Source organism: Gymnodraco acuticeps, unplaced genomic scaffold (genome assembly GCF_902827175.1).
Source record: "Gymnodraco acuticeps unplaced genomic scaffold, fGymAcu1.1, whole genome shotgun sequence".
Lineage (NCBI taxonomy): Eukaryota > Metazoa > Chordata > Actinopteri > Perciformes > Bathydraconidae > Gymnodraco > Gymnodraco acuticeps.
The window spans coordinates 64,564-76,881 of NW_022990682.1; the positions used below are offsets into that span (position 1 = coordinate 64,564).

Sequence of the window (12,318 nt, forward strand, 5' to 3'; positions counted from 1 at the left end):
GCCATACAAGAGCCGGGATGGGTATCGTTAGGATTTTATCGATACCGGTAATGCTTATCGGTATCGGTATTTTTCGATACTTTTCAATAATTTGGTGCTCAAAATTATAGACATGAATACAAGATGTGAATATTAAACAGTAATTGTATTATAATTTTCTTGCAGAAATAACTGTATAACTTATACATTAGCTTCTCAGAAGCAGACACAAATAAATAAAATAGCTTAAAGGGGCCTGGCTGGCTCGCCCTATCATGCTTTTTGGGGTTTTCCCTCAGACAGAGGTTGAAAAGAGTCATTTTTTAAAACATTTGTAAATCATTTACATCTTCATCCAGACATTTCAATATGACAACCTAGCTGCAAGCCTTCGCTCAGGTCACATTTGCACACGGCGCGGCTGAAGCCCGCTAGCACTAGTAGCACTAGCACAGGGGTCGGCAACCCGCGGCCATTTAAGCCCTCTGCTCTGGCTCCCTTGAGCTTAGACAAAAATAAGAAGGAAATAAAATAAAAGTATTTGTAGGACTATTTATATTTTGTTGCATGGTTGAAAATGTTTCGTATTTTGAGGTGATACTGTGACACATAAATAAAAAACAAAATGGTTTTAATTATGTCAACTAAAATATGCGTCACATCCTGCTACGGTCCCGCGCGAGCGCCTTTTCTTGGAGGCGAATAACCTGACCCCCGGCTCGATGAGCGAACTATGGATAAATCAAAGAAAAGTACCGGAGGAACACAGGATTTAATTCTGTGTGGACAGTTATATGCTTTCACAGCAAACGATGCTGGTTTACCGGTATGTTTGATATGTAGAGAGAAGTTGTTGAACAACAAGGGAGAGGAAGACAGCTGACGATCTTCAGTCATAATTCAATGAGGTATGTAATTTATTTCAGAAAACACTTTTTGTTATATGCTCTATATATTAAATGCTTTGACAATAAATACATAAAAAAATTAATCTCTGGAAGCCGTAGCACTGTAAAAAGCACGACCAATCATCTGAGCCGGCCCGGCTAAAGTAACTGGATGGCCTACCTGCCTGTCAGCCTTCCATCTGTGCACACATTTATCTCGTGCCCTCATTGGTCATGTGCGCGTTCGTGTGTGTTGGAGGAGGGACTCTGTAAGGAACTCTGAAGGAAGAGGCATATTTTTTCCGGTTGTGTACTTTCAAATTCTAGCGCACTCGAGCTGGTTTCTCCATTCTTACCTACCCTACCTTTAACTCTTTTTAGGGTGCAGCTATATGTTTTATTTATTTCAAAGTTGGCCCATTTTAATAATATTTTGTTTCCCTTCAAATGTGCAGAGGACTCCCCAAGTGCTGTGTTTAATTTATTTTAAAGTAGGCCTGTGTATTATTTTAAATTCTCCTTATAAGAGTTCTTTGTTTCTTATTAGAGGTTAACAGTTTTATATCATGTAATAAATGCAAAAAAACTGTAGTTTTTGTCTGATATAACAATAAAAAACTATGAAATATGTTTTGCGGCTCCAGACAAAAAAATGTTTGGGAAAAAGGAGCAAAATGGCTCTTTTGGTCAAAAAGGTTGCAGACCCCTGCACTAGCAGTATCGCTAGCACCGTTTTAGATTCAATGAGTGTCAAATGCTTCATTAAGTTGCTTGTGTTACCCCCTTTACAAGCAACTAATTGAGTACATAGATTGCACCTTGCACTATCGCCAATACATTTTTAAAGTGCACCCAGACCTTCGATTGCTTCGCTCTGCCGCCATGCCTGCGGGAGTCTCATCATAAGGCTAGTTGCACGGGATGACGTATTTCCGGTTCATTGAGTGTGCGCTTGTAAACTTCCGGTCTACGGTAGAGTGAAGAGCGATAGATAGCGTATAGATATTATATAGGCACTATTTTACACTCGATGTCGCCAAGACCTACCGAAGGTTAACATCAGTGATGTACATCGGCTGGTACAAGCGGCAGGCTCAGCCCCGAGGAGCAAAAGAGGTTCAAGGTGTACATATCCAGTTACATCGACAATTATGAAGGTACGTGACAAACAAAGCTGTAGTTACTGGCTAACTTGGACAACTTCACAGTCTTGATACAGTGTAACGCGTTTTAATGATGTACTATAACGTGTTTTGGATAACATGAATGATAACCAATTCCCCACAGTTTCAAACAAAGATCTACCTTCAGGGAGAGTGAGCATCAGGGCTAGCTGTTACAGGTCCATGAGAAAGCATGAAAAGCCTCACGATCTCAGAGTAGGGAGGAAAATAATAAATTTGCTCACATCAACTAGTAGCTATGTGTGTGTAGCATGAAGGGGCTACAGATTTATTTTCGTTTTGTAACCCTCTCGTGTAAAATGATAAATACATTAGCTAAACCCAAACTTAGCTTTCATCAAAGATTCTTAATGCTTTCATGGAAACCCCAGAAACTGGTTGTGACGGCTGCTGTTCTTTACTGAATGGTTAGTATGATCCATGTAGGGTCCAATTATTTGTATTGGCCAGTGTTAGGTAAGTGCTGGTTTTGTACCCTACATCTATGTTAAGCTGTTCAATGTTCTACTGACACTATTTTATGTAGATATAAGATAATAAATTGAGAGAGCTGAGACAGGCTATACAAGCTTATCTGTTTGAATGTCCTTAAATTACAGTATTCCAAACAGCAGAACTTCTGTGTATGTGATGTGACTGACAACCTGACATGGTTTAGCCTTTTCCCACACCCTACTATTACTGATCAGCCTGCCCTCAGCTTTCTCATTTGTCTGTGTTGTATTGAAGCAGTGTCCTAAATGTAAAATGACTGACATTTTGTTTTAATGTGTAGATTGTCTTTGAGAACTGCTCACCTGTGGAGATTGCAGTGGCAAAGTGTTCCTGTGTAGCTGGAACAGCACTCTGCAACCACAATGTTGCACTGCTGTTCCAGACCGCACACTACTCCACACTCAACCTGGCTGCTGTACCCCCTGTCCTCAGCTGCACTGAAACAGAGCAGCGATGGCACAAGCCAAGAACCATGGTAAGTACAGTATGTGTTCACAACCAATCCACGGTTTAATGAGTATTTCCTTTGTGCCAAGAGCTGATTTAGTATGTTGCATCAACGACCTTTTCAATTAATTTGACAATTCTTTTGTGAAATTAATAGGGTGTGAAACCTGGCTTAGTGGAAATGACATGGTGTTCATTTCCACTAAGCCAAAGCAGTTTACAGTTGCTGACGGTGTAAGGTCATATCTATTGTCCTAAGTAATTGTATGTAGCCTGCTACAACTTTGTGATTGTTGTCTGAGTGTAAAATTGTTCTTAAAGTCCTAATTATCATATAAACATGTTCAAAGGAGTACACGTTACAAGGCCGTGCGGGGGGAGCTGCCAGACCCAGATGTCCTCAAAGTCAGCGAGGCATACAAGGACTTCTCAGCAGACATCGCACCACGAAAAAAAAAAAATGGCTCACTACTCAACTTACTCAATAGTTATCCATTAACAAAAGTTGTGGAGGCTAACTAACTTATCTTGCATTGATATAACACTCTTTCAGAGGAAATGTTGGAAATGCACACATTATATGTATTTTTTGCATCTACTTTCTGGATATTGTACATCTGTTCATCTGTTATATAAACTAGCATTACTTAAATATGCAGACTAATTGAAATGTTTAAATATGTATTTTTCCCCCCGATATAACATCAACCTATGTTTTGTAAAAGTTTATTAAATTAATCTGTAAAATGTTATCATATTGTGGATTTATTAAATTATGTATTTTCCTTTGTTATTTATGTGTGCGTTTGTTTTGAGGATATAATTCATTAGTACCTAAACATAGTATGGTATAACTGCTTTTTGTAATGAAATACACAATTGGTTTGGGAGCAAGAAATCTTTTAATCGTTGTTGCCCAGGCTTGCCGAAATGAATGGAAACTTATCTCCCGATTATAACATTGTGTAACTTGCTGCTGTTAAATACCGTCAAACTATGTGCAATATTATTAAATGTCACTTGTTAAGACGCTTTTATCCAAAGCGACTTACATACTCAATACTGTGGACAATCCCCACAGGAGCAATTTGGGGTGAAGTGTCTCAGGGACACAACCACATGCGGTGGGGTTTGAACCTGTGACCCCCTGATCCCAACACCAAGGCTCTATCCACTGCGCCACACGCCTCCCTTGTGCAATATATACTTTATATACATATGCCATCTTTAATAACTGTAATATATACCGGGCTGCTAAATCCTAAGAACTGCTACAGGATTTGATTTGTAGATTTGATTTGTTTTTTATCTGTATTTTTGAAAATGATGTAACTTATCTTTTTTTTTAGCATATTGTTTATTATATTATAACTTAGTACTTTTTAACGCATATTGTTTATTATATTATAACTTAGTACTTTTTAACGCATGTAAGATATTCAACACTAAGCTGTCTGTGGCTCTTTCCTGCTGTAACGCTGCACATGTCCCCTCTGTGGGACTAATAAAGGTATTCTGATTTTGATAACGGGACGAATTTGTCCAAAGGGGAACACAGCAATGTAGTGCCGACTTTCTTACCCGCTGGAAGGCCAATCGCTTTTCTTTACCCCGAAATCCGCTCATTCTTGCTCTCGGTGTGTCATAACAAACTGTCAAGCTGTCAAAACTCTGTACTCAAACCGGAAGTACTCGGCCTCACACCCAGCCGCCGGAAGTTGATAGACGCCATCTTGTGCACAGAGCCTATAAGAGCGCTGTTGAGAGAGATGACGAGTGGCATTTACAGTGGCCAATCAGAGGGGTCTCAAACCGGATACATCACACGGGATGAGGGTTCCCCAAGACTCCTGGAAGTGCGCCGGACTCAGAGGCCGTTTCTCAATCGCGAGGATGCCTGTTTGGTAGCACATGTCTTCCGAGTCACTTCCTTCAGAAGCTAGGCAAGAATCCTTCCTGGCATTCGGAAAACGAAGAATGGAACAGGCGAGCAAGTGTGCAGGTGTGCGTCATATGAGAGGCCCCGCCTTACATTTTCCTCCACAGATTTGGGGAAATTGGTCCGTGCGCAAAGCATTGTGGGGATTTGAAAGACGCGAAGTCTACCCATGTGCAGCCTCGAAATTACCCCCAAACCAAGGACACGGCCTCGGTGGAATTCCAAGTATGCTGGAGATTGGAACAGTCCTTTGGCGGCACTCGATGACGTAGTATCCTTGAAATATTGGCTGGGAAGCCAGTTTCCTCGCGATTGAGAAACGGCCAGATGAAAATATTCGTGCTGGCCAAACGGCGGTACTACACTTCCGTTTGGTTGCCAGGCCCGGAAACACTTTTTCCCATTGACTTACATGGGGAAAGAGTGGTCTGTAAATCGTTGGATAATTTTTTTTAAACTAAATAAACAACCCAGTATGAACACTTGTATAGCCCTTATTAAAAACATTCGTTCCTCAAGTTGTAAAATGTGCTAATAACGCTATTCTGAGAGTTATTTCCCTCTGCATTATGAACGCGCATCCAACCCACGGAACCGCGCCGCCAGGCACGTTCATGTAAATGTGAGTGTGACGTGTTCAGTACTACATGAGTTTTACATTTACCCATGAATGCACAATAAGAACAAACCCATATCGCCTTACTGCCAGCACACGGAGCTGTAATAATGGATATATTGCACAATGTTTGCTCTAATTCATCATTTGTAAAATATTATACTACATGGGCTGTATGATGTAAATCTTGTATTAAATAAAGTTAATATTACCGACGTAGATTAACGTTATTACTAGGGCCGGGACTTTAACGCGTTAATTAAGATTAATTAATTACACAAAAATTAACGCGTTAAAAAAATTAACGCATTTTAATCGCACTTATTTTTGCACCGCGGAACGTTTCTCACTGGATGAGTTTCAGGCGTACCGATTATACTGGAGCACCAACTAACGTTCATGACTTCAGACAACAACAAACCACAGTGAACAACAGTGGGAAATGTTGTTTTAAAAAACGGACGGATGGAAGCGTCGATAAGAGCACGGTTGTGTGCAAATTATGCAAAAAGGAATTTGCATATCACCGCAGCACATCAAGCCTCAAGTATCACCTCAATGCAAAACATATAGCAGCTAGCGTGGACGTTAGCCTCTTTTATCGCGTTCACACCAAAAAGAGCCGGAACTAAAATTAGTTCATGTGAACCTTTTTACCCCCACGAAAGTCCCTGCTAGAGAGCTGCTAGAGAGCAGGGACTTTCGTACCGCTCTCTTGTGAGAAAAGAGCTATATTTCTGATTGGCTGGGCGGATTGCAAACCACGCCCCGTAAAACTCCCAAAAAGTTTTGTGAAGCCGCCATTTTTTTTTTCATGCATTAGCATTATTAGCATTAGCCCAGCGCAGAAACGCAGAGAGACTAATTTATGGCAACACAAAATAAAACATGGGAGCGGTGGAGATGAGGAGGTGTCGGCGTTCTGGCGATTTACTCGGAAGGCTTCAGTAGAAGCTGCTGGGACTCCCAGCAGCTTCTACTGAAGCCAGTCCCCAACTCCGGGGACTTCCGGCCGGGGACTTTGGGCGGCAGTATACGCCGTGAAGTGGTTTGTGGCCTGCCAGTAAACCCAAAGCAGAAGAAGAAGAAGTGACGTCAGCGGCTTCATTTGCCTATCCACCCCCAGGTTCAAAGAGTTCTCATGAACCTTTGTGGGAAAAGTACTGCGGTGTGAATGGGCCTAATGGTATACTAAAATCCATGTGAAAAAAATTGCTTCTCACTGTTCTCAGGTCAAATATTTATATGTGATTAAAAATGCGATTAATTTCGATTAATTAATTACAAAGCCTCTAATTAATTAGATTAATTTTTTGAATCGAGTCCCGGCCCTAGTTATTACGTATTAAGCTTCTTATTGCACTTGCAATATACCATTAAAGGAGTTGAACGTTGCTGTTTGCTATTACTATAATACCACGCAGGGATAAGCCAGAGTTTACAACCTTTGCATGTGGGCACAACACGTTTTGACCCAGATTAATTAGCTATACCATATGATATCGCCCGAGGAAGTCGTCATACTTATACATATATAAATAAAGATATATGTGTCAAAGCTCTAGTCAAATTAACAGTTGTATTAATTATACTTGTATATGTATATATATATAGCTTGTGTTGTATATTTATACACACAAATGAACAACCTTGTGTATGTCAAATAACAAGTTGTATTGTAATGTTTATTTTAGTGTTTTATGCTTATCCACATTTTGATTTCAGAGCACAGGAGAATGCTGGGCACAACATAAAGCTCAACAGTGAAGCTGGCAATGCTGAACAAAACCATCACTTGATCCTGTTACATCAGCGTAATATAAAAGTACATAACGATTTATGTGTACATTAGCATAATTACTATTGGCTCGGACGTTACACTAGCTAGCCGCTAGCTACTAACTGCCACGGCCGCCTCGTTATTCGTTAATATCAAATCCATCATAACAATCCAGAACGCAAATTGACGTGCTTAATGTGAACGAGCCTTTTGGGGGGCGTGGTTAAAGTTGCGCATGCTCTATGAGCGCACATACTGGTACTTCTCAGGCATGCCGGGTAATCTGTGACGTTTCACTCTCAAAAGTTGGGCCATTTTGTCATCATGCACCAATGAGCAACTCTCATAGGAATGAATGAGGCCCCGCCTTCCACGCTGTATCCAGTTCTTATTATACATCTATGGGGTTCCCAACCAACCAGAATGGTTTAAAGTTAAACTAAGGAAGTAGACGTAACACATATACCGATAGCAGCACCGTTTGTCCAGCGGCTTAACGGTATACCGATACCGTCCAATCAGGTACCGGTATTGACTTAGTACCGGTTCTCGGTACCCATCCCTAGATAGATTGAGCACCACAGTGTGTAGTTGGTTGGACCAAGTGTCTTGTACTAAAAATGAAGAGTGTGCCATTTAGTGAGAAAAGTTTATTTTGGTAAGTGTTTATCTAGTTTTGAGTGCAGTGCTTCATTTTGCAGGATATATGAGGTGTTTTGCACTTTTCGTGTGTGGTTTTGTGAATTGTGTTTAGTGTTTTGAGAAACTAAGCACTGCCTTCAAAAAATGTGTTTTAGCAATCGAAAAAAAACTGTAATTATTACCATAAGCAGAAAACTCTTTAAAACTGTGCAATTCAGCATTTAAAATTGTATTTATTCCTATACACCACTGTATATTTAGTAATATACTTGCTATATATTGTATAACAATGGGCGCAGTGTGTACCTCCAAGTCTCGTGCGCTGTCAGAAGCAACCTTCTCAAGTTCATATCGAGCTCGCTTGTGACTCAGCTCCATCTGCTTCTTCTCCCCGTCCAACTGAAGATAGCGATTATTGGAGTGAACCCTCTCTCCTGCTTCCAACAACTAAATGGAAAGACAAGTCAGTAAGTGAACAAGGTCGCATGTTAATACCACCTTCACAGTTTAGTGTTGATGCCGTCAGTTTCTGCCTACCTCCATGCTGCGTTTGTATTGACTATGCAGGTTCCCACTCCCCGCTGAGCCCTCTGACAGCCGCTGTGGAGCTTCAGTGTGGCTGATGAAGGAATTGAAGGACTTCAAGGTTGTTAACACAGAAGTGTCATCTTCTAAATCCATCATGAGTCTGGTGTGGTAGGGCACAAATGGAAGATTCAGAGATAAAAGCAAGAGTTTTTAAAGTTATCAGAATCGGTTGCATTCCCAAGTAGGTTAACACATACAAGATATTTGCTTTGGTATATGTGGTGCATACAAAGACACAGAAAGAAGAATACGTAACAAAACATACTAGTAGAAACAACTGACTATACAGGTTTTTTTTACCGCTGTCTTCTGGTATGTGCTTATCACAAAAGACTGCTCTATTGCACTCAGGAATTTTCAGAGATTATTGAAAGAGATTATCAATATAAAACTGCACTTTAAATGTAACCATCATTCTTTTGTTGTGCTTTTTGTGTTCAGTTTGACATTTGATTTGTTCAATTAAATAATGCTAGAAATAATCTAATTGTTTTATAAAATAACAATGCGTTTTATTTTGGCACTTAGTATAAAGTAGAAGTAGCAGCACTACACACAAAAAATATCTACAATAGCTAACACTCTAGACTTGCCCTTGGACTTATTTCGCCCCTCTTAAAGACCCCTTAACACCCCATTATTAGGCCTAAACTGTGCAATTTGGACTATACCTACAATAACCTGTGCAATACTATACTGTGCAAAAAGAACACCACTTTGGCTTTGTTCCTGAATTTCACTGTACATTTCTGATTACTATACATGTATCTTATTTATAATTTTCTGCATTTGTGTTGTAATATTATTATATTGTAGTACAATGTCCACTGTGAAGAAGAAGCCTTCATCACAGTTAGCATAGGGGCATGGTAAAAGACACACTGAGGGAAACACATTAATAACTTAGCTGGACATTGATCAAATAAAACCCAAATCATTATTTGTTCAAAACAGATTTATTGGAAGTCCTATACAAGTAACCTGCTTACCCTCTCGTTCAAGGTTGTGAAGGCCAAACAGAGCAATAGAAAGAAGCAGCCTTAAGTAGAGGCTCAATCAGTGAAAACACCTGTGCTCAATTGGAGTATACCATGTAGTGCATGGGCACGGGCGGCAATTTTCTTGCAAGTATAAAAATGTTATTGTTTAAGGCTTCTGTGGTCAGAAAGATAGAATATGTTGACCTATTTGATTGTTGTGTTTGGGTCATTTGCCTTGCATTGTGAATGTGTTTGTAGTTAAGAATTACATTGGTTAGGGGTATAAATAGTGGATTGTCCTATGGGGAGGGGCTTAACATGTATAAAACCCTGGCCACAAGTGTTTTGGGAAGTAGTCTGACTGGCAGGAGAGCAGAGAGGTACCAGTCCTATGTCCGCGGCATGCATGCATGCATACACATATATAATATATATATAATATATAATATATATATTATATATATAATATATATATTATTTATATATATATTATATATATATAATATATAATATATATATTATATATATAATATATATATTATTTATATATATATTATATATTATATATATGCTTGAGCTGATAAACCTGACTAATGGTGTATATATACATATTTAAACCTAGAGAAGTTAAAGTAAACTGTGGATCTTACAAAAAATATATATATATATATATTAATATATGTATGTGTTTTCTTTATGTAAATCCTTGTTACTTTGTGTCTTTCAGCATTTTTGGCTGTTAATAAAAGCATCTAAGGACCATTTTTTTGGTGACTCTAGCCAGTTTATTTAATCCCTAGTTTTTTTGCTCGACCTTTTTTGTAAGATCCACAGTTTACTTTAACTTCTCTAGGTTTAAATATGTAAATATACACCATTAGTCAGGTTTATCAGCTCATTTTAAAATTGTATAGGCTAGCAGTTGGCTACCGTTAAATAAATAGCCGATAGCAAAGATATCGGGACAATGAATTTGTTTAGCTCTAATAATGTATTTGTCTGACCAAATAATGTCCCCTAGCTTTGTATATATGCCTTACATATCTCCTAGCTTTCTGTGTGTTTTAATTAGTGTCATAAAGACACATATTAAAGATAGCAAAAATAGTCAAATCTATGTTAAATAGAATATAGTTATATAACGTTAATTGTAACTGGCTTTTGCTCACTATCACAAACAACAACTACAAGTTATCCAAGCTAAGCTAGTAGCTACAAATAAAAACAAATGTGCATTCAAAATATTAAAGTTGTCCTGGCAATTGTGCGTTGCTATCTTTGTGTTTAGTTGTTTACAGTGTTGTTTTAGCTCCTGTAATGCTAGGTAGCTACCGTTACATTTAAAGTGAGTGAACTTTCTACAGCAATTCAGAAGTTGCTAACACCGTTAAAGGAACCATTAGCATTTACGTTGTTATTACCTATTGCTCAGAAGCATGTGTCATTACCTTACAGATGAAGAGAATCCGTAGATAAGTTATTGTTTCTCTGTTAGCTGTTAGCTACACACACTGCAGACTCAGAAATCCCTCCAGTTTGTCTCGAATGAGATGTGTGTACTAACGCGAGACTTAATGACGTATCGCGATAGTGTCGTCTCTTCTTATCAACAGCACTGTACAGTACAGTTGTATACATCTTAACATACAGTCTTTGATCTTAACACAAGTTACTACCCTAAAGGAATATTACAATTAATTCAGGTAAATGTAAGTGGGCATTTTAGACCACAGACAGTAAAATGGCAGCCGTTATGGCAGCTTGTATGCCATTTTATTAGGAGGCAGGACATTACAGTAGCCTAATATGAATCCACATCAGACAGGTGGAGTCAGAAATAGCTATGAGGAAGACTAATCCTCCTAAATTCTTCTTTTTGATTTATCTTCAACTTTAACGTGTTATTATACTGAATGTCATTTGTATTGTGTACATTGTATTGTGGTGAAGCCGATTACATGTCTGTATGTCCTGGAAATGGGATTTGTTTGGGGAGTTTTTCCTGAATTGTGGGTTGAAACAGGACTGTGTTATCCTGTAGAGTAGTAAAGCCCCATGACGCAAACGTGTGATTTGCGTGTATAGTTAACATATCAGCAAATCAAAGCAAAATGGATCCACAACAACACCATCAACTGACAGCTTTAATGAAAAGTCTAAAATAATACAGGAAAACACTGGTATAATAGTGTTCTATTTTCATAGCTTTCAGTCTGGCACCTGTTTGTAGTTGGATGTGTGACTTCCTTGGGCTTGGACTGTGACCCGTAGGGTCGCTGGTTCAAGTCCCCGAACAGACCTAAATATGGAGTGTGGACTGCTACTTGGAGAGGTCCCAGTTCACCTCCTGGGCCCTGCCATGGTGCCCTTGAGCAAGGCACCGGACAACCCCCTCCCCCCCACTCTCATTGCTCTCCGGGCGCTGTACAATAGCTGCCCACTACTCCTAGTACTAGACTCCTGGTAGGATGGGTTAAATGCAGAGGCCAAATTTCACTGTGTGTGCTGTGTGCTCTGCATGTGTGACCATTAAAGAGGGTTTCATCCCTCCGATTCTATTCTATTCTATAATAGAACATGTAATTGCATAGTTTGTCCCACAGAGAGCAGCAGTGCTATATTCACCAGTCAGCATTTGCCACAGCATGATGAGGGAACTGTTCAAGAGCAAACTGGGATTAGCTCTTCATCATGAAAATACACATGCTACTCTGTGTGTATGAGTGTAGACAAGTGGATATGGATATAATGTACACGCATAGCAGAATAATCAGGCACTTA

The 12,318-nt window shown here is 39.3% G+C and overlaps 1 protein-coding gene across 3 annotated transcripts in view; it reads right to left on the reverse strand.

Annotated features, from left to right (window-relative positions):
* The window catches only part of mad1l1 (mitotic arrest deficient 1 like 1), a gene marked incomplete at its 3' end in the record, with an annotated part of 75,421 nt that extends 64,327 nt beyond the window's left edge, over positions 1-11,094 (reverse strand). The window contains 3 exon segments of one of the 3 annotated variants that reach the window (XM_034230200.1): positions 8,276-8,416; positions 8,507-8,657; positions 10,986-11,094. In XM_034230200.1, coding sequence (XP_034086091.1) covers positions 8,276-8,416; positions 8,507-8,653 — 288 coding nt within the window. 3 annotated transcript variants of the gene reach the window in all.
* Between the last annotated feature and the right edge of the window lie 1,224 nt (positions 11,095-12,318).